The sequence below is a fragment of the Seriola dumerili genome, unplaced genomic scaffold, assembly GCF_002260705.1.
Source record: "Seriola dumerili isolate Sdu_G_001 unplaced genomic scaffold, Sdu_1.0 BDQW01000070.1, whole genome shotgun sequence".
Classification (NCBI taxonomy): domain Eukaryota; kingdom Metazoa; phylum Chordata; class Actinopteri; order Carangiformes; family Carangidae; genus Seriola; species Seriola dumerili.
Window position 1 is genome coordinate 110,801 of NW_019174325.1, and position 27,272 is coordinate 138,072.

The following is a 27,272-nucleotide window of genomic DNA, read 5'->3' on the forward strand; positions in this document are numbered from 1 at the left end:
TATTTATTCAATAGATCACAAAGACACACACATAAATGCACACACACTCTGAGACCCTCCTACCTGGTTCTTGTCCAGTTCGCAGTTCTTATACTCCTTCTCCCCCTGCTCCTGGAAGGTGACAATGACGAAACCAACAAAGATGTTCATCATGAAGAAGGCGATGATGATGATGTAGATGATGAAGAAGATGGAGATCTCGATGCGGTAGTTGTAGATGGGACCCATGTTCTCTCTGTTGGAATCGATGGCTTTATACAACAAGCTGCAGAGACACACAAAAAGTAAAATAATCAACTCCAACCATGCACATTTGGTTTGTTTAATGATAATAAATACGGTGCTTAAAGCCTTATACATCCACAAACACAAATGCTGCAAGTGCACATTCGTACACACAAAATAGTCAAATTAAAGATATATTAGACTTGAAGACAACTGGCCACATCTCTATACTTTTGGTTTTCATTTTCTTTCAGAGATAGATGGACAGTGAAAAATGACCGAACATTAAATAAATCCAGAGTCTCACTGTTATTCTCCGCAATGATAAACAAATCTGAGTTATACCTCAGACACAGAGCAGTACTTACGTGGGCCATCCTTCGAAGGTGGAGACAGTAAAGAGAGCCATCATGGCCATGAGGACGTTGTCAAAGTTGAAGTCACTGTTGTACCAGATCCTCTCCCTCACCATGGGCAGTGCTGTGTCCCCGTTGTTGTAGAGAATGTATGTACCCCTGTGAGTTAAAGACAAAATTTTAACCACATATACATTCAAGCACACACATCTGGAAACCTTGAAGAATGAAACACACTCACTTGCACTCCTCTGGGCTGTTCTTTGCATCATCTGTGCATCGATAAAATTTCCCCTTTATTAAAAAACAAAAGAGAAAGTCAAAGGTTCACATAGTTTAACTTAGTTTAAGGCCTTCTTCCTCTACTTCTATACAACTATTTGGTGTTTTACAGTAGAAGAATCAGTTGATTTGGTGAACCAGACGAGAGGTCAGTTAACCATCAGGTGTGACCCCATTATCCTCTATCATTCTTTTCCTCTTTCCATCTCTTCACTGTACCTTGAAGAGCTGCACACCGATACAAGCGAACATGAACTGCAGCAGGGTGGTGACAATCATGATGTTACCGATGGTCCTGATGGCCACAAACACACACTGGACCACGTGCTGAAAAGGACACACAGTATCATAATTTTAAGAGAAATACACACCAGTGCAACACAACCAAAGGTGTATGCATGCACAACTTTACTCAGCGACGCATTCACATGGTAAACCACACACAACACACGAATGGAGATACACCCTGTATCATGTCATATTTTTATTATTCTGACCTTGAGTCCTTTGGCTCTGTTGATGGCCCTGAGTGGGCGGAGGACTCTCAAAACACGCAGAATCTTGACCACGGAGATAGCAGAGGACCTATGGAAAAACCAAGACACACCATTGGATTCAACATGGAATAAAAAGCTAATGCAGTTTTATAGTGTAAGAATTATTTGGTGTTGTGTATCTGGTAAGTTTCTTTTGTCATCTAGCATTATACATACTGGTTTTATATTGAAACACAGCGCCAATGTTAAACGTGATAAGTGCTCATCACAGCACATGCTGAGGTTCAGTTATTGGACTTTTTCTCTACACAGTGACTGTCTGGAATCCCTAACTCATGGCAAGGAAACTATAGAGCATATTTCCGTTATATAAAACATTAAACTACTTCTTTATAACCTGCTACCAGCAGAGCAAAGATCAATGTTTATATATTATCACAAAAATCAAAATAATGTACACAAAAGAAGAACTCCTGCCTTTAAAGTTTACCAGATATGGAGTTAAACATCCCATACCGGCTGAGCTGAAGAAGCTGTACTGTGGATGCAGAGCCGGGGCTAAACTAAAGGCTAGGAGATGGAGATATAAGCCTTTTCTACCATCGATCCTCATGGGAAATGTCAACTCCCTGGCTAACAAGTGTGATGAACTGGAGGCACTTGTGAAGAACCAGCGAGCATTTTGTGAGTGTAGTCTCATGTGTTTCAAGGAGACCTGATTAAACGACAACACTCCTGACCATCATGTGGATTTAACCGGCTTCACTGCAGTACAAGTGGACAGAGATAACAGAGCAAGTGGAAAGAATAAAGGTGGACGACTGGTTCTGCTTGTGAACAATAGATAGTGCAACCCCGGTCACATCAGAGTGAAGGAGAAGATCTGCTGTCGGGATATTGAACTGTTGGCAGTTGGTCTTAGACCGTACTATGTACCAAGGGAGTTCTCACACATTGTCGCCATTGTTGTTTACATTCAACCACGAGCAGAGCCTGCAGTCACATGTGATGTCATTCACGAGAGTGTTGAGTCTACAGTTGAGAGTACAGACCCAGAACCCTGATGCATTCATCGGGGGATTTTAACCATGTCACTCTCACCTCGCTTCACTCAGTATGTTGACTGTCCCACAAGGGAAAATAACACACTTGATCTGTTGTATGCAAATGTCAAGGAGGCCTACACTGCTTCAGCTCTACCACCACTTGGCAGATCAGATCATAATCTGGTTTCTTCAGCCTTCTTACAAGCCCTGTGTACTGAGGCAGGCTTTAACCACACGCTCATTCAGGAACTGGACCCCGGAGGCCAGTGAGTCTCTAAAAGACTGTTTTGAGTGCACAGATTGGAATGTCCTGTGGAGTCACAGGAAAATGAAAAAAGCAAGGACCCTGACCTTGATAGAATGGTTGAATGTACCACTGACTACATTAACTTCTGTATGGACTCTGTAATACCAGCAAGGACTGTACACTGCTTTCCAAACAACAAACCCTGGATCACCATTAACATCAAGACCCTCCTCAACCAGAAAAAGAAGGCCTTCAGGGATGGAGACACGGAGAAGCCCTCACATCACACATCATGAAGACCCTGGAGAGGCTGCCACTCCACCTTCTGAGGCCACAGGTTTAACATGCACTAGACCCCCTACAGTTCGCCTACAAAGAACATATTGAAGTGGATGATGCCATCCTTTACATGCTCCACCAGGCCTATTCTTACTTGGATGAGCCAGGTAGTTAAATGAGATTATGTTCTTTGATTTCTCAAGTGCATTTAACACCATCCAACCCCCAATTCTTAATGACAAACTGGAAGGGATGGGGGTGGATCCCTGCTTCACATCCTAGATTGTGGATTACTTGACAAGACAGGTCAGGCTGGGTAACTGTGTCTCAGGGACAGCGATGAGCAGAACTGGGGCTCCACAGGGGACTGTTCTGGCTCCGTTCCTGTTCACCCTGCATACGGCCGACTTTATATACAACTCTTAGTCCTGCCACATCCAGAAATACTCAGATGACACAGCTATTGTGGTGCGTATCAGGAATGGGTAGGAAGAGGAGTACAGGGATCTGATGATGGCCTGACAAGAACTGCCTCCTTCTGAACACCTCCAAGATCAAGGTGATGGTCATGGACTTTCAGAGGTCTAGGCCCACCCTTCAGCCAGTCAACATTCGAGGGAAGGACATTGAGGTGGTGCATACTTATAAATACCTAGGTGAGCACCTGGACAGTAAACTGGACTGGTCCCTGAACATGGATGCCATCTACCTGAAGGGGCAGAGCCGGCTCTTTTTCCTCAGGAAGCTCAGGTCCTTTGATGTCTGCAGTGAAATGCTGCACATGTTTTATCAGTCAGTGGTGGCCAGTGTACTCTTTTATGCTGCAGTTTGCTGGGGCAGCAGCATGTTCAACATGAACACAAAGAGACTGGACAAGCTGGTAAAAAAGGCTGGGTCTGTGCTTGGCAGGAGTCTGGACTCACTTACGACTGTTGTGGAGAGACACATGCAATGTAAGATGGAGGCCATCTTGGACAATACCAACAATTCTTTCCACAACATTCTGGCAGGACAGTGAAGCAGCTACAGCAGCAAACGTCTCATCTCACTGCGCTGCAGAACAGAGAGGTTCAGGAGATCCTTTGTTCCCACTGCCATCAGGCTATACAACACTTCAGCCAAAGGAAGTGGACTAATCTAATTATTGTTGTTTATTTATTATCAACTGTTATTATTATTATTATTATTATTATTATTATCAACAATGAGCTAATGGACACATGAATTTCCCCTAGGGGATATCTATCTATCTATCTATCTATCTATCTATCTATCTATCTATCTATCTATCTATCTATCTATCTATCTATCTATCTATCTATCTATCTATCTATCTACTTCTTTATAACCTGCTACCAGCAGAGCAAAGACCAATGTTTATATATTATCACAAAAATCAAACACAGCTACTCAATGGTACATACAGACAAGACATAAAAAAACCTGAATGATACGTACTGAATGCCGAAGGACACCAGAGACACACCAACGACTAGCAGGTCTAATAGGTTGAAGTAGTTTCTACAGAACGCCCCTTTATGAAGGAACGCTCCAAATGCTGTCATCTGGACAGATGGACAGAGGAGACACAGAGTCAGGACTTAAATAGACAGACCTGCCTACAAACATGTATATTCATATAGGGGCACAACTTAAAGTGAGGCTGAGATGGGATTTAAATTATAATAACTGTTTAGATGATCTATTACTAAAAACATTTAACAGTATTAATTTTTATAAGGACATTCTGTGTGTGTACCAAAACTGTAGTTTCATAATTTATTCTTGGATATCCTCATACATTAACATTAAGTTTGCATTTCAAACACGAGTGTTCATGACAACAGTTCACAATGTAATTTGATTTGCAGTCGCACACTTGACGGTCCTGCACTGAAATGAAGCTATAATGTTGTGATACTTTGAGCAGGCACACTTTCAGTATCTCAACAGAATGTTATTATTCTAATGTTATGTAAGCACCTAAAGTTTCAAGTAATATTTGTACTATGTTTGGTTCAATGTTTTAAAAAATTCTAAACAAAATCTAAATTGATAAGGTAAGACTGGATTCACACTCACAAATGCTACATCAAAAACACTTTGAAAGACTTTGAATACTGCTTTAGACTAGACACACACACACGCACACATAAACAGATTTTAAACAATGCAAAATCTTCAGACAGGGCAAGTCAAAAGCCACTACATCTCATTTGACATTAAGCTAGGAACTAACTCACTCACTCACTCACTCACTCACTCACTCACTCACTCACTCACTCACTCACTCACTAAAAACACTTCCCATGAAACAGAGATTATACTCTTCTCCTGATGGAATTTTTGTCTTTAACCATAACACATGAGATTTACTTTGTGCAGGCATGCAGCGAGCAAAGGGGTAAGGCAGAGGATTGAATTTTAACAGTAAGAATCATAAAAATTGTTCCTGATGTTTGTGGATTTCATCAAGCAAATTTTTTGGAAGTGCATTACCCGAAACACATTTAAATATAAGAAAAGGGTCACATCTGTCTACAGTCAGGCAGTGGGATATTAAGATTGATGTTAGTTCAAGTTCATCTCTCCACAGTTCAGAATATTTAAAATTTAACAAATTTTATTATTTTATTTAAATAAAAAATATTAGTTGTTCACAATTTGGTAATCTCAATGTTTTTAAAAAGATTAAAATTTTCAAAAAATTATAATAGTTGGGAAAAGTTTCCAAAATGCCACCAGGAAGTTGAGAAAAAAAAGAACTTAAATATTCAGGAACAGCTAAACAAGTAGTTTTACTCTGGAGAGCCAATGGGCCATAAGATGGTCTCGGATGAAGAGGGGGAAGTGGGCTGTGATGGAAAACTGACTGACAGACCAAAAAAAAAAAAATCTGACAAAAACATATGAGCTCCACATTAACAGATTGATCGCCATGACAACTTTGATCAAAAATTATAGAGACAAAAATGAGGGGAGGGAAGATATGTGCAGCAAGCTTGGAAGTGGTGGGTTGTTGCTGAGGCAGCACAACAGTTTTTATGGTTTACCTTAATAAGGATCTCAAATGTAAACATACTAGTGAAGACATAGTCTGCATAGCCTAGGATCTGAGGAGGCAATCAGAGTGACATAAGCACGCAGGGTTACTGAAGCTCTACCCAGCACAGCACAGCACAGCACAGCACGCAGAGGACATTTACCTTCAACAGGATCTCAACAGTAAAGATTGCGGTGAAAGCATAGTCAAAATAACCAAGTATCTGCAAGAGGCAATGCACAAGTTCAAGTCATTCCAGGATAACAGGATAACATATCAAATACTTTTAGCAGTAGAGGCAGTGAAAGTCAGACACAGATGAAACATAAAGTAGTATATCAAAGCTGTACTAGGTCAGATTTGAATGTAAAATAGTGTAAACTCACACACCAGCCCTGCTTTCAAACATTGAGCAGAGTTGTTTGTAAACAGCAGTGGCAGGTTTTCTCTGAACAAAGAATGTGTGAATGAAAAATTTATATGGCAAAACTTTAATTCACAGAATGCTAGACCCACCAAAGTTACATTTTGTGCCTACAGTTAAAGGATTTTTCCGTAGCAGGGGAGGGAGCCGCACCAAGCCATGTGTTTTTCCACTGCACTGCAAAGCATTGTAAGGATGTATACCTTGATGGTGTGATTGAAGTGTGCTAGTCACAAACCACACTAGGAGTCTGTCACCTGCAGCCCTTTTCAGTTCACTGTGTGTGTTTCTATTCCTCCCTACAATATTTAAAATTCTACTGACCAAAGAGTGGATCAGCTGAATATATCCGTATCTGGCTGATTAGACCTGTTTTTATTGAAGAATATAGCACTAATGAAGCTCCACTAACTGAGTGACAAACGAGCATTGCATTCCCTATAAAGTCCACACACAGCTCCAACATGGCTGAAAGTGATCAGCAAACTGTAAAATGTCCTAAAGGACAAACAGGAAAACATGAGTGAAACTAAACCAAACCAAAAAGACTCAGAAACTATGAACATACTGAAAGCTGAACACACAGAGACTTAACTACCAGCTTTCCCTCTAATCTCTAACACAGACACACACAAGTTCATTGGCTGAGGACACAGCTAGGAGGGAGGAGGAGACATCACAGATTGGCTGTTGTTGACCCTCCTATCACACAGGACCACAGCAGCATGGCTCTGTGGGGCTATCCCCTGCTGTGAGGCTGTATTGGAAACACGTCATCATGGCTTGGCTTGGCACAGCATGGCTAAAGCACATGTAGTGCGTCTGTTGTGAACCGTTACATAATTTCTGAATGTCATTCCTGAAATAACCAGTTGGGCCTTCTAACATTTGAAATTGCCTAGTGCAGCTTGTTTTGGTTTGTAGACATGTCAGCACACATCATAATAAAACATTATAATAATGTTAAGGTTATGTATTATGAAACTATGCTTGATAGCAGTTGTAGAAAGAGGATTGTTTCTGAGGCAGTAGGCTACTGTGTGGCAGTGATACAATTTGGTAAGTAGGAAGCAAAAAATGTTCCGACTGTTGTGGCTTTAAGAAAAATACTCACCAAAACACGTCACACATTAATATACAGTATGTAACTTCCCAGCTTGAAAATGCTGCCCATGTACTTTGTTTTTCTATGTGTGTCATTTGCCAAACAGTGATTTCCAAAGGCCTTTTTCACTGCAGATATTTTTACTTGTCAAGGCACAGGTGATATTAAAAACATTAAGAATGGCTTTGTTTTATTCAAATGTCACAGTGAGCCGAGATAGTGGCTCATTCACTCCTCCCTACTCACTATCTGGGGAGTTCTATGTAGAGGACTATACTGTGAGAGTAATATGAAAAAACACTTTTGGACACTACTCGTCATTTCATTTTCTCTGCGCTGGTTTTCTTTCTTTCAGTGTGAGCACAATGCATTATGGTGTATACAGTATTGCTTGTTTAGTGACCATTAGTTGTACACAACATGAATGCACAACACCAGGACCCTGAAAATAAAGCAGCCATATTGAATTCATTCATCATTAATATTATTACTTACACCCGTGCCTTTCCTACTGTGATATGTCAGTGAGACAAATAAACATTCAAAACATGATGTATAGAATAAGGTGACCAGATATCTGAAATGAAAACTGGGGACATTTCCAGTTCGGTGGTCAATATATGTTTTTACCTATGAAATAAAGAAGGGGGACAGTCATGTATTTTGACCATGGTAACTGTTGTATTGTAATAAACTATCGTGAAGGCCAACTAATAAAATGACGACTCTCTCCATGAAGCAGTTTGTTTGAATTATGGTTGTTTTTTCTAGTTTACTGCCTGGTTATGAACTCCTAACACATGAGTGAGCCTTTTCTCTGCCTAGAAACAACCACAAAAAAAGGAAAATCTGATTGGATAACTCTATTTTAATGGTTTTAGCTTCACTTCTGAAGCTGCTATAACTAGCAGCCAGCCCCCTCTATTGGCCAAAACAAGTGCAAGACCTGACTGTTTTTAATTACAAACGTTAAAACCGGGACACTTCCAGGGACAGTCCTCGTTTTTGGTGGCCTGTTCCAGAAGAAAGGGACATCTGGTCACCCTAGTGTAGACGTGTAAGTGGGTAGCATTTCAAGACATTTAAAGACCACAGTTCCAGTGGTTGTTTACATACAATATTGCGAGCAGAGAAGTTGCGTATGGGGTCCTCAGCAGCCAGAGAGACCGAGCTGAGCATGATGAAGACCAGGATGAGGTTGGTAAAGATCTGATGGTTGATCAGCTTATGGCAGAATACACGAAACCTAGAGGGAAAGAGGAAAAGAGGGTGATATGGAAACAGAAAGAAAAAGTGAGCAGTCAGTATGTACAGTGAGTTGACAGCAAATCTGGGGTAGTGACACAGCTTGCAAATTTTCTGCTAATTTGCTATAATTGGTTTTAGAGGTTTTTGTTTTCTGTCATACTGAACAGGTTTACTGAAATATTCCTGTGCCTTGGTATCGATCCTACCGAACCTGCACAAGACTCACAGGTTAGTGCTGCTGAAGATGAAGAAGGCGCTGCCCTCTGGGATTGGCGGAGTCTTTTCTTTGATGCTGAGTTCAGACAGCCTCTGGGGGCGGGGCCCAGAGGGGACTTCTGGGAGGTCATCATTATCGTCATCATCACACACTAAACATAAAGAGTTATTTGTCTTGTTTGTGTTTATATAACTGATGCTTATGACTTTTAAATACTGCTCTTACAGTTTTTCTGAATTACAAAAACACTAAATTCCATTGTCTGAGCCAAAACCTCAGTGGCCTGAACCCATTTATTGAATCAATCACTCTTTTGGTAAAACTATAAATAATTTTCACCTTGTTAGACACAAGTTGCAAAACTCTAAACACATTTTCACTCACTAAAACACAGATTTTTCTCATTGTTCAAACTTATAGTTGAATACAAAAAAAAAACTGGTTGTGGTGGCAATGGATGCATTGCGGACCCTAGTTTGAGCACTGCTCAGTTACAGCTCCTCTTTCTAAAAATGAATGACTTTTACCTGGGGAGTCAATGGCAGGATACAACTCTTTGTCTTCCTCTAGCAAGGCCTTTGCTGGCACCTACACACAGGGATCAGGTTTAAAAGTACTGGAATGAAAACTAAATCAATGGTGCACTTTCAGACAGGCGGTCACAGTTTGACAATGTATACATACAATATACATAAAATCATACAAATTGCATGAAGATATTATGAAGAAAACTAGAGCTACTCTGTCTTTTACCTTGGTCTCACCATCCTTGGATTCTGTTATTTCAACTCTCCTCTTTTCTGTGCTTGTATCCCTGTGTGGGACAGATAAAAGAAAACAAGTAACTAACAAGGTAGAGGGTGACTTTTTTCTGCCATAGGAAAGTGCTTGTGACAAATGTGTATGACAAATAATTAAACAGAAAATATGAACAAAAATTTATGTGAAATATTGAGGTGTCGTCAGCTGTACTTGGCGCTGTTCTTCCTCTTCTTTGCCTCTTCTTCCTCCTTCTGTGCTGTGTTGAGGCTCTCTGCATCTGCCAGGTTGTCAACAGCAATAGCCAAGAAGACATTTAGCAGGATGTCTGGTCATGTGACTTCAGGAAAAAACACTGACCAACATGATGAAATCTAATCTCTGTGAATGTAACTGGCTCAATATCAAAACAAAACTTTTGATAATAATTTTCAATGATATTGCATGAGCGCATGTGTGTGTGTGTGTGTGGCCAGTAGGATACAATTTCCACAGATGAAAAGGATGATGAAGTAAATGCAGACCACCATTCCAGAGGAGGAGGGACCACCATATGCCATGATACCATCGTACATCACTGTATTCCAGTCTTCTCCTGTCAAGATCTGGCAAATATCAGATACGGTCACTTTAATCATTTATCCTAAGACTGACTTGAAATAAATATTTAACAAAATATGACAATTTACAACATTAAGAGTGGAATTAAAAGATGTTAGATTGATGAGCTCATCTAAGGGACTTTTTGAAATTATGTGTTTCTATTGTTATTGCACAAATTAGCAGTGCGAAAAATACAACAGGTATGGTGCTGTGTGTTCATGTTGTGATGCTGTGCACCATCCACACAATAATATGATTTCCTGAAGAAGCTTCTCTGTGATTGCCACAGCTTCTTCAGAGCAATGAGACTCTGTGACTGGCTGAAAGTGAATTTTTTGCGCCTCTGTACCTACATGAACCAAAATAGTGGGTGTGCTTGGAGACACGCACATAGTCCATGCACCCATGACCTACTGCTTTGCACTAGTTGTTACACTTGAGCGATTAAAATAGGGCCCAATAATTTCTTGGTGAGATGGCGAGATGTCTGACTTTAAAACCTCCCTGCATACACTGTTCAGTAAACACATTTAGAGTTAGCAGATATATTTTTATAATAAAGTCTTTAAAGAAATACTAGAAGATTTGAAAATACAGTAGATTTCATTTTGACAATGCCAAAATGTCATAATTTTCCCAAAACTGTAACACTGTGATTGTTATCACAGTGTATATTGAGTTATTTCAAACTTTCTTTGTGATCGTATGTTATACATCCTGCAAATCTTATCTGAATGTTCTGAATAAGACAAATATTCACCTGGAACACAGTGAGCAGGGCCTGAGGGAAGTTATCAAACGTGCTCCTCTTGGTCACAGTCTCATCGAAGTTGAACTTGCCCCCAAACAGCTGCATGCCAAGCAGGGAGAAAATAATGATGAAGAGGAAGAGCAGCAGCAACAGGGAGGCGATAGACTTCATGGAGTTGAGCAGAGAGGCCACCAGGTTACTAAGAGATGCCCAATGACTGGAGAAGAAAAAAATATAAAAAAAAGTTAACAGAAGAACAGACATACAGAATGCTCAACAATTCCAGAAAGAAAAAAGGTAAAAACTCACATTATAAACAGGACTTAAACTTCTGTAGTTGTTGTTTTTTGAAAATGATTTATGCTCCTTTAATATGACAACAGCAGATCACAACAGTAATGAGATGTAAGCTGTAATTATATGAATGGACCCTGTCACCTCCAAAGCTACAGCACAGTCTGGCTGCAAACTTAACACCCTGTCAATGAGTTTACATATATTTAATGTTGTTTATTGCACAGGTTTGGATAGTATTGAAAAGTGAAAATTGAATGTTTTTTCCATTTTTATTCAAAAGAAACAAAAATAGAGGAAGAGATATTTTTATGGCCTGCACTTTATTGTAATACCCTCCTGAATTGTGTAATAAATATTTTACTCAAAAGAAAAAAAGAATAAGGCCTGATGCATTTAGGTCATCTCTGTTGCATCCAGATGACACACACACACAACTCATTTACTCACCGTGTAACTTTGAAGATCCTAAGGAGGCGTACACAGCGGAAAACAGAAATGCCCAAAGGAGACATGATGGCCAGCTCCACCAGGATGGTCTCTACGATGCCTCCACACACCACGAAACAGTCAAAGCGGTTAAACAGGGACACAAAGTAGGCCTGCAGTCCCAAACTGTACATCTTCACCAGCATCTCCATGGTAAACATTGCAAGGAGAACTTTGTTGGCTACGTCTGAAGAGGAGAGGAGAGGAGAGGAGAGGAGAGGAAGGGGCTTTAGAAACAAACTGTTCATAATATTATCAAACATCTCATATTTTAACAAACTATGACCTGACCTAAATCAGGTGATAGTTAGGTCATAGTTAAAGGTAAATTGTAATTTGACAATCAGATAGAGCACAACAGAACAAAGAACGTTACCCTGATAGCAGTTGTAGAAAGAGGATTGTTTCTGAGGCAGTAGGCTACTGTGTGGCAGTGATACAATTTGGTAAGTAGGAAGCAAAAAATGTTCCGACTGTTGTGGCTTTAAGAAAAATACTCACCAAAACACGTCACACATTAATATACAGTATGTAACTTCCCAGCTTGAAAATGCTGCCCATGTACTTTGTTTTTCTATGTGTGTCATTTGCCAATATGACATTTTCCAAAGGCCTTTTTCACTGCAGATATTTTTACTTGTCAAGGCACAGGTGATATTAAAAACATTAAGAATGGCTTTGTTTTATTCAAATGTCACAGTGAGCCGAGATAGTGGCTCATTCACTCCTCCCTACTCACTATCTGGGGAGTTCTATGTAGAGGACTATACTGTGAGAGTAATATGAAAAAACACTTTTGGACACTACTCGTCATTTCATTTTCTCTGCGCTGGTTTTCTTTCTTTCAGTGTGAGCACAATGCATTATGGTGTATACAGTATTGCTTGTTTAGTGACCATTAGTTGTACACAACATGAATGCACAACACCAGGACCCTGAAAATAAAGCAGCCATATTGAATTCATCCATCATAGATAGAGCACAACAGAACAAAGAACGTTACCCTGCACTTCAGTCAGCCAGTCTGGCTGGTTGTAGTGCTCAGAGGCGATGGTGAGAGTGTTGAGGAACACCAAGACAATGACCAGCCAGTAAAACGTCACTGATTTTACAGCTGCACGACACTTCCTCCGGCAAAACCGGTTCCACCGCCGCCACTGACGACTGACAGACAAACAATTCCACTTTAGGATGGATGGTCAAGATATGTACAGCCATGTTCAGAAGAGTTTAGCTCCAAAATGAGACATAATAAGCCCAAACTAAATAAATAAATAAATATTTCCTTTAGATGTAGTGAAAAATTTACTGAATTTAAAATGTTTTGGAATTAACTCTTCTGACTCCAGTGATATATATTTTTATTATAAAGTTTTATTTCTTACATATGCCATTTAACGGGGGGAAATAGAATGATAGAACAACATCACTATGAATCAACAACTAATTAGACAAAAATGGATAACAAAGAAAACTGAAGGTACATTTTAGGTACAAAGAGAGAAAAAAACACAATGATGGGAGTGTGGTGAGACCAGGATAAAGTAACTGGTTAGTCAAAAATAAAATATGACACGCAGCGGATTAACCGGGAAAAAATAAAATGGACATAAACACAGATGAAAACATTAGGGAGCAATTAAAATATGAGTCATAAATCAGCTATGCAAGCTCAGCTGAATCAAATAAATGTATGGAGAACACATCTACCATGCAGTGCCATGCCAAGGTACTAACCTGCACTTTGATTTAGTAATTTTTTGACTGTGGAGAATGAAACATGAAGCAACTTTTAATAAAGGGCAACAACGTGTAATGCTGCACTTTGTGTTTGAGTTACATATTTGATTTGTACAAATCTTGTGTCTTTTGACTCATTTATCTGATGAACCCCAGTATTAGTACAGTATTAGCTCATTATAATTTGACTGAGAGGATCAACCATCCGACTGTTGTGTGTAATGTGTCACACTCACCACAGCGGTCCACAGCAGGGTGATTTATCTTCCTCTCCATTGTGATTCTCTGTGTTCACCGACTCTGTCTCACTAGTGGGCATGCTTGCTATGGTATCACGCACACACGCATGTGCGCACACACACACACACACACACACACACACACACACACACACACACACACACCAAAAAAAGTAAGTTAACAAACAAGTGGACAAACTTTATACCTAAAGGAAACACATTTCACATTGTTCAAGTCACATGATGATAGATTGTCCTATTGACACACATGCATATTTGGTTTGGCTTGGTTCAAGGGTGATGAAATATGTTTTAAGTGAAATGTTTTTTTGTTTGTTTTTAATTGAGAGCACTGCCAGAACCAATTCTCTAATTTATGTAAAATAAAACATTTGACTCAAAGTTGTACAAGGAAGACTCAACTGCAAAATCAACAAAACCAGTTCTTGTGAGACATCACTCCACAATAAACTCATATCTTTAGATCTTAGCTATTGAAGCTATTGATTGTAAGTATGATGTCTCCAATTTGATCCTTTCTGTTTGTCACCTGGTTTATAGGCCCAAGCCAAACCACCATAAAAGAAAAACATAAACTAAAAATGTGAAAAATTCAGGTGTCAGGTAAAAAAGTTTAACAGAAATGAAAAGCAAACTCTAGTCAGATTTTTAATTCCAAAAATATTTTGGTTCTCAAAGACAGAGACTGACAATGTCCAATGCAACTGGATCTTGGATGTTCAGTTGCAGAACAGTTGTGAAACCAGCCGTTCTGTTTTGTGAACACTGCATAATGATGAATTTTGATGTTTCTGCATAAATCAAGTCATGGTGAGTACATGCTGCCAAACCTGAGTCAAATTAGATTTTGCACATAATTCATCATTTTTTTTAAAACCAATAATCAAATTGAAACCTATCAGAATACAAATATTGTTACTCAGATTAAATAGTTTAATTGTAACCAGTATCCAGTGATTGTCAAATCTTGTCAGGACTGATAAATATTTGATCAAATTATTTGGTCAAGGTCTGTGTGCTGCAATAGGTTTTATTTACATAGTGACAGGGTAACAACATACAGTATATTGGAAATCATATATACTGTACATGCATAATAAATGTCTTTGTAAGTGGCAAATGAAAGGAATTCAAAATGATGATGAGTGGATGGGGGATCTGAACAACAAACACTGTGACAGTTCTGTTTAATTTCCACCCATGATACAGTAAATTAAAATATAACATAAATGTCATACTGACCATGACTTTCTGTTGAAAGTGTATATACTTACTAAAACATGCATTGGTTTACAAAACAACTCATTTTATGCTGTATCTTTAAACTCTCTGAAGGTGCTACATGTATCATTAATATGATAAACATTGAACCATGTTCAAGATTAATGGCAATCTCTCTTATGTTGTTGGTATTATGATTAATAGTGTTATTCTTTCCAAAACCAAAAGCAACATATCCCTAAACTCAGTCGCTTCCTCTTACAAAGAAGATGCTGCTCAGTAATATCCTCCTGAGGTGACATTTGCCTCAAGGAGAATTTTTCCTTTTCCGTTCATCTGTTCTACAGGACAAAGTGTTGATTTATTTCACTACAGAGTCAGGCTTTGTTTTATTGGTAGTAGTGCAATGCAATGAAATGATTTTCTTGTAGTGAGGATGGTAAGGATCAGATCACTTTAACAAAGGGGCATGCAAATACAAAAGCACAAACAAAAGCATAAGCAAAGCACATGCATGCAGAGACACGTTCCGGGACAAAGATGAACTGTACTCATGTGCACACTTCCAGACACTTGCACACACTCAAACACATTTACCCTGTGTCTCTGTGGACTGAGTGAACCAGCCAAACTTCCCTTTCTTCTTCTCAGTGAGGTCAGCCAATGTGACCCCTTGGTGTTACCAACATGCAGTTCATACAGCCAGACAGCAGAGGAAGCAGTGAGTCAGTACAGGGCAGAACAAAAGAAAGGAATGTACAACAAGAGACAGCTTCAGTACATACAACTGAAACAGCTACCATTTCCAGAAGATACTAAACAAGTGTATAGGACATACAGTAATAACGTCTTTCTCTAACTGGCTAACTACATTGTCCTACTTAAATAAAACTCATTTGTCATATTTGCTTCTAGCTTTAAGGTGACTGGCAAGTAACAGGAAATAGAAAGAGGCTTTGAGATGTTACAGTAAGGGAACTAGTTTTTAAGGATTCACAGTAATTTTTTGCACAAAGTAAATCAGTCACTTAATAAAAAGAGGGTGATGAACTTAACTTTCACCTGCTAAAAACGGTAGTAGTATGTAAAAGACAACTGTTTTTGATAATATATCTTAAAATTCATTGCATATATATAGCAGTATTGGTGTTTATGTGAGCAGATAAATCACAAGAAAATTGCAGTAAGGAAATGCCAAGGATGTGTCTGAGGTATTTTTGAAACACTGTCCTCATTACATTGTCTTTTAAAGTGCATGATGTATCTACTAAGTAGGACATTTTACTGTAGACAGAGACAAAAGACAAAATTCTCAACAATATCGAACGCTGTCTCCTTGAATTTATGTTTCTATACAACTAAACTACATCAGAAAATACGTTTTGTAGGAAACATAATTGTGATGATTATGTTTTCTGTTAACATAAAAAGGATATATTGTTAATTGTCTATTTGGCAAGTTGCAAATATGTTGATACTGATACATATCTGTAAAATTAGGGCAGACAACATATTTGCTTTTATTCAAAATTTCTGATCTTGCAGTATATTATTCGCTTGTAGTGACACTACAGCATTATTAAACTTTTTATGGTTATGTTTAGGCTCTCCCAGCAATTGGTTAAGGTTAGGAAAAGATCCTGGTCTGTTGTAATACAGAAAAACTTCACAGTGACTTCATGGTGTACATGTATAGCCAAAACCAAGATCTTGCTCTAAACTTAACCAAAGCGCTTTTGTTGCCGAAACAAAACAACAGACAGGACTCTGGATGTAAACCCTGGTCACTGGTGTGGTCTCATTCGCTTTGTATGTCCCCCATCCATCATAACCACCTCTTGGCGCCTCAGCAGCCATTCATAAATGTAGCACTTAATTCATTCAAAAAATACATTTCAGCTGGGGGGCTCCCTGGTGGCTCATCTGGTAGAGCATGTACAACATAGGCTCAGTCCTAACCGCAGCAGCCATGGGTTTGAATCCGACCCATGGCCCTTTGCTGCATGTCATCCCCTCTCTCTCTCCCCAACCTCCCCAACCTTCCTGTCTCTCCCTCACTCTCTTTCACAATAAAGGCAAAAATGCCCCCCCCCCCAAAAAAAACAAAAAAACAAAACAAAAACAAAAACAAAAACATTCAACATAAAACATTCCAGCTAAACGTAATTGAGCCACCATATATGATTCCGACAAAACACATTTGTCATTGCAGTTTAGTTGTATAAAAATGATAAGGCTACATCACTAGGGCTACAATTTCTGGACAGAGTAACTTTATAATACAATGTTAGACTGGGATGGATTAGTAATAAACAAGACTTCAATAAGAAAACAGAAGGTGGCTGGCAGACAAGAGAAGATTTGAGGAAACAAAAGGAAGAGAAAGGAGGAAGACGGAGAAAAAAACTAGAATTAGCAGCAATCTAAAGATTTTTTTTACAGGGCCCACAGACACTGCAGGATTCAAGGAAAGAAAGTTAGTGTGTTGTTTTTTGGGTGTTTTATCTACAACAATGACAGCAGAAGTCAAAAGCAGGGCAACTACTGGAGGACATAAATATATGCACTGATCGCAATGTGAATGGTTTGAAGGCACTGTAGCAGTGTTATAAAGAGACGTGAGGCTTCCAACAACATCCCCGCAGGCCAGACAGGGGGACTTATTCACACACTTTTGCAATATCTACAGCTCACAACAAGATACACAACACACATTTCTTAAAAGGAGCAGATGGGATTCAAGTGATTTACACCCATATTATCACTGATTCAACATTCATCCTATGTATTCTGTCAAATCTATTTCATTACTATTACAAATAAACTAGACAATGCATTTTCTGGAGAAATTGTGGTGGGATTGCTGCTTCTGCCCATGCTGAAGCTAAACTGCATTACTGGCTGCTGAGAAAAATCTGAAGCTGAGCTTCATTGTTTGAAATGCTATCAACTAACATTTAAAATAGAGCTGCAAGTAAGTCTGCCTGCCTCTTTCTATGTCTCTCTCTGCCTGTTAATTATGTCTGTCTGTCTCTCTGTCTGACTTTCCATCTGTCTGTCCTTCTGCCTGCCTGGCAAAGTGCTTGACTGCCTGACTGTCCATCTGTCTGTTTGTCCATCTACCTGCCTGCCTGCCTGTTTGTCTGTCTTTCTGCACACCAGTCTGTCTCTCTGAAACTGTAGCACCTGGCAAACACCGCTTAAAGGTAATCCACCAATCACGATGAGCTCCAAAAGTAATCCACCAATCAGAATAGATAGATAGATAGATAGATAGATAGATAGATAGATAGATAGATAGATAGATAGATAGATAGTTAATAACTTAAGTTAATAATTAATCAACTATAATAATTAGATTAGTCCACTTCCTTTGGCTGAGGTGTTGTATAGCCTGATGGCAGTGGGAACAAAGGATCTCCTGAACCTCTCTGTTCTGCAGCGCAGTGAGCTGAGATGTTTGCTGCAGCTGTAGCTGCTTCTCTGTCCTGCCAGAATGTTGTGGAGAGGATGGTTGGTATTGTCCAAGATGGCCTCCATCTTACATTGCATGCGTCTCTCCACAACAATCCTGAGTGAGTCCAGACTCACAGACCCAGCCTTTTTGATCCTTCCCTTGAATGTTTACTGGCTAAAGGGTGGGCCTAGACCTCCGAAAGTCCATGACCATCTCCTTGGTCTTGGAGGTGTTCAGAAGGAGGCAGTTCTTGTTGCTCCATTCACTGAAGGCCATTGTCAGATCCCTGTACTCCCTTCTTGTCTGTTCCTGATACACGCCACAATAGCTGTGTCATCCGCATATTTCTGGATGTGGCTTGTCTTATAGACTGGGGGATTTGATGGTGTTAAATGCAATTGAAAAATCAAAAAACATAATCCCCATATAACAACCTGGCTCATCCATGTCAGAATGGGCTTGGTGGAGGACAGCAACATCCATTCCAATATGTTCCTTGTAGGCAAATTGTAGGTTGTCTAGTGCATGTTCAACCTGTGGCTTCAGAAGGTGGAGAAGCAGCCACTCTAGGGTCTTCATGATGTGTGATGTGAGGGCCACTGGTCTGTAGTCATTTATCTCGGTTGCCCTACTGTAGGTACCGGAACAAGACATGATGTTTTCCACAGGGACCCTCCCTGTTTGAAGGAAGTTAAAGATCCTCTGGAGAGGCTCAGCCAGCTGGGCTGCACAGTTCTTTAACAGCCTCGGACACACCACCTGTTGCCTATCCAGGGCGTAGCTGATTGAGCTCCGCCCTCACCTCCTCCGCTGTAAAGGACAGGATACTTGACCCCCGTGTGGAGGGAGTTGCAGCTGCAGTGTCAGGTTGCGGAGGAGATGCCGCAGGAGAAGCTGCAGCTGAAGCAGTGGGAGAAGGAACAGGTGAGGCTGTGTTAAACCTGTTGTAGAACAGGTTGAACTCATTGGCCTTGTCCACATCACCTAATGTCCCCTGGCTGTTCTTCTCTTTATAGCCAGTGATGGTCCTCATCCCCTTCCACACCTCTCTGGTCTTTCCTCTCTACACTCATTTTGTTGTCCTCTTCAGCTCATGTTGCCCACACGAACATGTGTGATTTTGCATGTGCCTCCTTGTCATTGTGTATGTGGGTATTTTACAACAGCTCTTTGGTGCAGGAAGATTGTGTCACACCGAAGAGACATATGTATCATTCACATCCACAATCAATACTGGATACTGGTGCACGCAGAAGAAACCCGAGCAGACACCGGCGAAGATGCAAACTCCACACACATACACACACACACACACACACACACACACACGCACACATACACACACATTGACCTTCTCGTTGTGCGATAACAGTGCAAATCACTGAGAAAAGAATAAGCAAAGGATAAGCCAAAGGCAGATCTTTTTAGGACACAACTTTCTTTGCATGTTAAATCGTGTTCCTCCAGGAATATACAGTATAAGTATAATTGTTCCCCTGGCCCACAGTTAGTATCATACTGTAAGTGAGGTACAGTACCGGTATACACTTCTTCTGCAGTAGTAAGGCTACAGCCAAGACAACAGAAACAGTCAGCAACATCAGCTTAATCCTGGCTGCATTAAGCAAATATGATTCAAATTATATTGGTACATTGTATTTACATAGCACACTGCTAAACCTGCTAAACCACTCCATATCTTCAGCTTCAGCCATCGCTTTGTTAATAATAAAAGAGCTAATAATACACCCTCTGAGTAGAGCCTCATCTTCATGACAGACTGGAGGCTACAGTGAATCATTACAAAAAAGTAACAAGGCGAGCTGATATGGGCTAAATGGTTAGCAGAACTTCAGTAGAAGAAAAGACATGATGTAAACAAGAGTTAAAAGGGGTGTGCAAAAGATTCATAAATTCCAAAAAATCAATTCATATTTTTCAGTCTTGTAACAGTGCTGGTTCACATTTTTTCCTGATATGAGTTTAACTCGCCAATCTTATAGATTGCGCCGTGTTGGATTCTGCCCAGGACTTCCTCCGTGGCGTGAGTGAGAATAAAGTGCAGTGTGAGCAATGGAAAACTTAAAGGAAAAAGTAAAACACACCTACAAGTGAAAAGGTTTTACACATACTACTGAAACCCTCTCACACAAACAACTGAAAAAGTATGTGCTCACATACACAATTGAAAACTAGTGAAACCTTTTACATACACTACTGAAAAGCTTTCACACATAATACTAAAATGTTCTCATATACACAGCTGAGATAGTTCCTCTCACACACACATATGAAACCAAACTCATTTACATAATAGACTGAACAGCTCACACACAAACAAGTGAAAGGTTTTCACATACACAACTTAAACTCTCATATACACAACTGAGAACCTCTCACATATACAAATGAAAAGATTTGACACATACTAACTAACAATGTTACCATAATGACAGAATTATCTTCCATAATTCTAAGTAAACCATATTGCTAAGTGTTGAAGTAATCTTAGCGGCCAGTATACATTTGGCACATTTGTAAAATATTATGAGTAACCTTGTAATGTTATTGTGGCTGAGGTTAGCGTGTGTTAGCTTACACACCAAAGCATGAGTGTAAGCTAGCCATGTGTAACCACTCATGAGAAAATCATAGACTGTATACCAGGGGTTAAACATATACCATAATGAACTGAACATAGTGAATGAGATGATGTAAACTAGACACTGTGCTGCTTTATCTGTCACTCGCATAATGCATGCAAAACACAACACAACTCTGAGATATACAGTGGCTCTCCCCTTCTTGATATGAAAGACATACTATAATCACTGAATAATACTGTGATTGTATGAGATCATAAGGATAATATTAGCTTATCTTGACTTCACTAACTTAAATCAAGCCACGGTTCTAACTATTATGTAAACATTATATTGGCATTTTAACAGTCCCATAAATCACTGAACCTAACTTGATAAAACAACTATCTTAGAGTCTGTCCAACTTTGTTGTTTAACTTTGTATGAACAGTCAGAAATCCAGTACCTGAGGAGGTTTCACCAGGTGATATATGGCTGTGCTTGGCCTGAGTCAGGATTTTTTAGGAGGTGAAGCTTACATGTTACCAGTGACAGGGGATGCAGCCTCAGCTGGCTCAGTCCAGGGCTCATCACTTGGGAAGTAACATGAATGATTTGCAACTGCTGTGCTTCTGCGAAGATGCTGACTGTTGTGTCGAAGCTCTTTGATACCAGTCCACAATGTAGGATGTTGGTGCACTGTGTTTCTGAACAACTGCGGGACCATCTTGTGCTGCCAGGGTACGGTTCCACTCTCACCTCTTCTCCAGGTGTTAGTGGCAGGCGGTGTTTAGATGCCCTGCTGTTAACATAGTAGAACATCTGAAAAGCTTTAGACCTGTCCAGCAGATGTGTGATTTTGAAGGAGTTGTAGGCTTTTGGAATGAATAACTGCTGACCTGTGGGCAGTCTGTTTCTGAGCTTCCTACCCATTAGCAGCTGTGCAGGGGAAAAAAACTTGCAAGACTCAAGTGGGGTGGTTCTGTAGTCAAGCAGCGCTGGAGCTTTGTTCCACAGTCTTTTGACAGTTTGCACCACTCGCTCTTCCTCTCCGTTGCAGTGAGGGGTGTGAGGTGATGATGTGTGGTGTGTAATGCCATAGCTCTTACAAAATTGTCTCAAGTCTTCTGCGGCAAACTGCCAGCTGGTGTCTGTTCGTAGGACAGTGAGAATGCCATGTATACTGAACTGAGTTTTTAGTGTTTCAATAGGAGTGCACTGGTCTTTAAACTCACTTACTTCAATGATCTTTGAGTAGTAGTCCACTAACACCACATATTCTTCCCACTCAAAAATGTCAGAAGCAACCTGCTCAAAAGTTCTGGAGTTACTGTTGGTTCAAGTGGCAGTCTTGGCAGTCTGTGTTGGAACTCTGCACACTTACCGCAGTTCCTCAACATGTTCTCTATCTTAGCACTTATACCTGGCCAGTAAAGCACCTCACAAGCTCTCTGCTTGCATTTCATAATCCCCAGATGGGACTGCTGTATGAGCCCTAGCATGTGGTGTCGCATGGATGGTGGTGTACAGTACTCCATCCCTTACTGTTAACTGGCTGAATAACAGCAGGAACGTCTCTCTCCTATGCTCTGGTCACCCCTGCTGGATTGTATGCTACAGCAGACTTAGCTCCTATTTTGTGCATTCTTGTAGCGCTGTGTACTTTTCCTCATTCACTGCTACATAGTGGAGCATCGATACACACTGTAATCTGTCCAACTATGGTGTATTGCAGGCCTGCTGATCTCTCAATAATGTGTTGGGCAGCTCCATGTGTTTCCCTCTTCTGTACCTGATAGTTAAATCATACCACTGCAGGTACAGGTGCATTCTCTGTATCACATGGGAGCTGAAAGCAGTGATTTTAAGATGTCTTTGATTGGTTTGTGGTCATTTTAGACTGTAACCTGCTTTCCAAAGATGTAATGATTAAACTTTGTGCATGCGTGGACAATAGAGAGCATTTCCCTTACTAATTTCCACGTAGCGCGTTGCAGCATCTGTCACACCGTGGTGAGGTTGTCTTGTCTTGGGTTTGTTTTATCCTGTCATTTCCTGTTTTATTTTGAAAAGTAATTCTCCTCTCGTTTCAGGTCACTTGCCCTTCCTCATGTGTCTCAGTCTGATTGCCCTAAGTGTTTCCACCTGTCCCCTATTTCCCTCCATGTGTTTAAATAGTCTGTGCTCCCCTTGTCTTGTGCCAGAGTGTCTTCGTCCTTGTCCTGCACCAGAGCCTGCGTCCATGTCCACAGCCATAGTAATCGCCATAGTAAGCCGTATGTTCCTCGTGACGAGTGATTTTTTGTTTGTAATTTTTTCCTTAGCTAAAGTTCATAGCCCTTCGTTTTCCTCGGTCAAGAGTGATTTTTTGTTTGTTAACTCATATCCTAGCTTAGATTCATAGTCCTTGGTTTTTTCCTCTTTAAGAGTGATTTTTGTTTGTAGCCAAATTATTTTATATAGGCAGGTTTTTCCTCCATACGGAGCGTTTTGTGTTTATTTGTTTCTTTTGATTAGAGTTATTTTTCCCTCCTCTTGGAGTGTTTATTGTTTTCACTATAGTCAGAGTATAGTGTCTGGTTTTGTTTATAGCCATTTGTTTGTCACTCGGTCCGAGGTCTCCGGTGAATTCAATAAAAGCCTTTTGTTATCTAAAATCTCTGCATCTGAGTCCTGCTTTGAGTCTCGGCCTGACAGCATCTATGAGAGACCTGGAGATAAAGGCAACAGGACGGTTGTCCTTTAGGAGCATAGCTCCCAGTCCGCTGGCTTGCATTACAAAACATCTCTACAGGCTCCCCTGGATCATAGTACTTTAGTACTGGTGGAAGTGAGCACAAGTGCTTAAGCCTGTCAAAGGTCTCTTTCTGAGCTGGCTGCCAGGAAAACTTCACATTGCTTTTGAGAAGAAGAGCGCCTTCCTCACTGAGGTTTGGAATGAACTTGGACATATACAGTGCTGCTTGAAAGTATGTGAACCTTCCAGACATGGTCACTGTTTTTGTAAAAAACATTAAAAGAACCTTATTTAACAGACATCCAAATCCTAATTTGTAAAGCACACTTTCCAAATACTGGACACACACACAAAAAGAGATATTTTTCCATTATGTAGTTCAACAAATGTGGTTTGTTTCACAAACACTGAAAATGTAACATGTGCAAAAGTATGTGAACCCTTCCATTAGTAGCTTGTGGCTCCTCCTTTTGCAGCCATTACTTCAACCAAACGTCTTCTGTAACCTCTAACCAGTCTCTCGCATCTGCTCATGGGGATTTTTGCCCACTCCTCCTTGCAGAACTCAGCCAGTTGAGAGAGGTTGGAAGGACATCTGGCATGTACCATCTTCTTCAGGTCTCGCCACAACATTTCAATAGGATTTAGATCTGGACTTTGACTGGGCCAATCCAGAGTACGAATCCTCTTTCTCTGAAGCCATTCCTTTGTAGTTTTGCTGGAATGCTTCGGGTCATTGTCTTGTTGCATAATCCATTTTCGTCCCAGCTTCAACTGTTTGACTGATGGCAGGAGATTCTGGTCAAGAATTTGTTGATATGCCTGAGAATTCATGGTTCCCTGGATAATATGGAGTCGCCCAGTTCCAGAAGCAGAGAAGCAGCCCCAGATCTTCACATTTCCACCACCATGCTTCACTGTAGGGAGGAGGTTCTTTTCTTCATTTGCAGTGTTGGCTTTTCTCCAAACATGGCGGTTTTGATTGTGACCAAATAACTCTACTTTAGATTCATCTGTCCAGAGAATGGACTCCCAGAAGGCCTCTGGTTTGTCTAAGTGCTCTTTGGCAAAGTTGAAACGGGCAGCTTTGTTCTTTTTTGAGAGCAGAGGCTTCCTTCTAGCAACCCTCCCATGAATGCCATGGCTATTCAATTTTCGTCTGATCGTAGACGCATGCACATTTGTCCCGGATGCTACCAGAGAAGTCTGCAACTCTGTAGAGGTGATGTGTGGGTTGGCCTTTACCTGATTTATTATTTTTCTGGTGGCTCTGGGTGATAGTTTTGATGGGCGCCCACTTCTAGGCAGAGTTGCTGTCATGTTGAAGGCCCTCCATTTGTAAATTATTTGTCTTACGGTCAATGGATTGAGCTGGAATCTTTTGGAGAAGGTCTTATATCCCTCCCCAGACTGATGGGCTGTCACTACCCTCTTCTTCATGTCCTCGGATATCTCCTTTCCTCTTGGCATTGTTGATGTGTATGGGACCAAGTTGGTTTGGTTGGTTTCCTCTGTCTTTTAATTAGTGCAGGCCAATCCCTTTCCCAAGGATGTCTCATTTCATTGGTCTACTGAAATGATTAATTAAGCACTCAAATGTATTTCACCTGAGTCTGTTACCTGCTTGACTTAACCAGTGCAGCTGGGGATTCACTTACTTTTGCACATGCACTAATTCCATGTTTCATGTAGTTTTTGGGCTACTTAAACAAGTTCCACTAAAAAAGTACAAGCAATTGATGAAACATATGTCTGACATTTCATACATAAAAACTGGTGATGATAAAATAAGAAAATCATGGTAAACAACAGAAACATCTGAACTGCTCAAGGGGTTCACATACTTTCAAGCAGCACTGTATGTGACAAACCCCATGAAGTGGCGGACACCCTCTTTGTCAGTAGGTGGAGCCATGCATGGCTTCAGAATATCTGCAGTCAGTAAGTGTCCCACATATGGAACGAGCCAATGAAGGGCAGCAAGGATTGAAGTGATGTGATGTCATTTGTTAGGACCAGTAAGAAGCACAGCTCCTGTATTTTGAGCTAGTTGGAGGTGAGAGAGTGATTTATAGTTTATGCCAGAGAGGAGGGAGTTACAGTTTAGTCCAGTCTTGAGAAAATGAATGCATGAATGACTCTTTCCAGATCTGGCTGTGAGATTATGGGTTTGATATTGGAGATGGTTCTTATTTGGAAGAAGCAGGACTGGACAACTTTTGTGATGTGGTGTTCAAAGCTCAAGTTTGAATCAAACAGTACTCCTTGATTCCTACAACTGATTTTATGTCGGCAGACCAGGACTGAAAGGTTTTGCTGTATATAACAACAGTATTATGTCTGATTTTGAGTTGTTAAGTTGTAAGCATTAAAAAAAAAAGTTAACATTATTGAGACAGTATCAAACAGCAGCTAGGCTTTGAGGGTCTTAGAGGCAGGTATATCTGTGTGTCATCTGTATAGCAATAAAAAGAGACGTTGTGTTGGGTGACTTTGGCCAAATGGAAGCAAGTAGATGGGAAATAAAATTGGACCTGAAATTGAACATTGTGGTACACCACAGGTAATGCGAGTTGTGGAAGATGCGTAATTACCCATGGTGACCAAGTAGGTTGTATCTAAAAGGTAGACGTAAAACCAACTAAGTGGAGTATTTTTGATGCCTACCTAGGTTTTAAGTCTTACTTCCAGTGAAGGGATGTGGCAAGGGTGGATACAGGTTTATATGAACTGTTTGTTTGTATGAAAGTTACCAAATTTCTATATTTTTATTTTGTTGTTTTTTTACTTGTTTGACTATCTTTGAATTTATTCATGCCTCACATTTTCAAACTTGTAAAAATTTATTTATTGTAAAGAGAGGGTTTATTTATATACCAAATATACAGTGATCAGAGTCAGCAATGTAGTAGCCAAAAGTATATCACTGCTTCGAAATCAATAGTGATTATTAATTATAGATTGTGGTGACTGTTTCTCTGTGGCTGTGCTAAACCAAAATTAAACAAAACAATATCAAACATGTTTTTGAAAAAGGGGAAATTCCTGGGCAATTACAAAGTATCAGAAAACATATCTATTATGTTAATAATTTGTCTGTTGAACAAATTGCTTTTCCCCATAATCCTCATAATTTGCATGAAGTCAAAAAGAATTCAGATTATCTTACAGTAATGAAGAACTGGAAACCATGTTTGTGTTATGATACAGCAGCATCTCTCCCTCATTCGTAGTGTTTCTTTCTCCTCCCATGTGTCTCTTGTTTGGACTCTGTTTCCCTCTCTCTCTCTCTCTCTCTCTCTCTCCCCCCTCTCTCTCTCTGCTCGCTAAGTATAATTCTCTTTGTATCATTTAATCCAGCCAGCAAAGATGGAAATAGTTTTAGTTTTTTGTTTTAGTTAACCCTAACT

General features: G+C 40.1%; 1 protein-coding gene across 1 annotated transcript in view; it reads right to left on the reverse strand.

Moving 5' to 3' along the window:
• Positions 1 to 27,272, reverse strand: part of LOC111220529 (voltage-dependent L-type calcium channel subunit alpha-1D-like) — a 162,339-nt gene that overhangs the window by 32,552 nt on the left and 102,515 nt on the right. The window contains exons 10-28 of the mRNA XM_022743612.1: positions 15,684 to 15,758; positions 13,842 to 13,929; positions 13,603 to 13,629; positions 12,869 to 13,029; positions 11,827 to 12,052; positions 11,092 to 11,299; positions 10,213 to 10,333; positions 9,942 to 10,056; positions 9,723 to 9,783; positions 9,497 to 9,557; positions 8,979 to 9,120; positions 8,621 to 8,750; positions 5,986 to 6,045; positions 4,391 to 4,497; positions 1,361 to 1,448; positions 1,083 to 1,190; positions 823 to 875; positions 594 to 740; positions 64 to 265 (exon numbers count right to left, since the gene is read on the reverse strand). Coding sequence (XP_022599333.1) covers positions 64 to 265; positions 594 to 740; positions 823 to 875; positions 1,083 to 1,190; positions 1,361 to 1,448; positions 4,391 to 4,497; positions 5,986 to 6,045; positions 8,621 to 8,750; positions 8,979 to 9,120; positions 9,497 to 9,557; positions 9,723 to 9,783; positions 9,942 to 10,056; positions 10,213 to 10,333; positions 11,092 to 11,299; positions 11,827 to 12,052; positions 12,869 to 13,029; positions 13,603 to 13,629; positions 13,842 to 13,929; positions 15,684 to 15,758 — 2,180 coding nt within the window. The remainder of the gene's footprint in view (positions 1 to 63; positions 266 to 593; positions 741 to 822; positions 876 to 1,082; positions 1,191 to 1,360; positions 1,449 to 4,390; positions 4,498 to 5,985; positions 6,046 to 8,620; positions 8,751 to 8,978; positions 9,121 to 9,496; positions 9,558 to 9,722; positions 9,784 to 9,941; positions 10,057 to 10,212; positions 10,334 to 11,091; positions 11,300 to 11,826; positions 12,053 to 12,868; positions 13,030 to 13,602; positions 13,630 to 13,841; positions 13,930 to 15,683; positions 15,759 to 27,272) is intronic.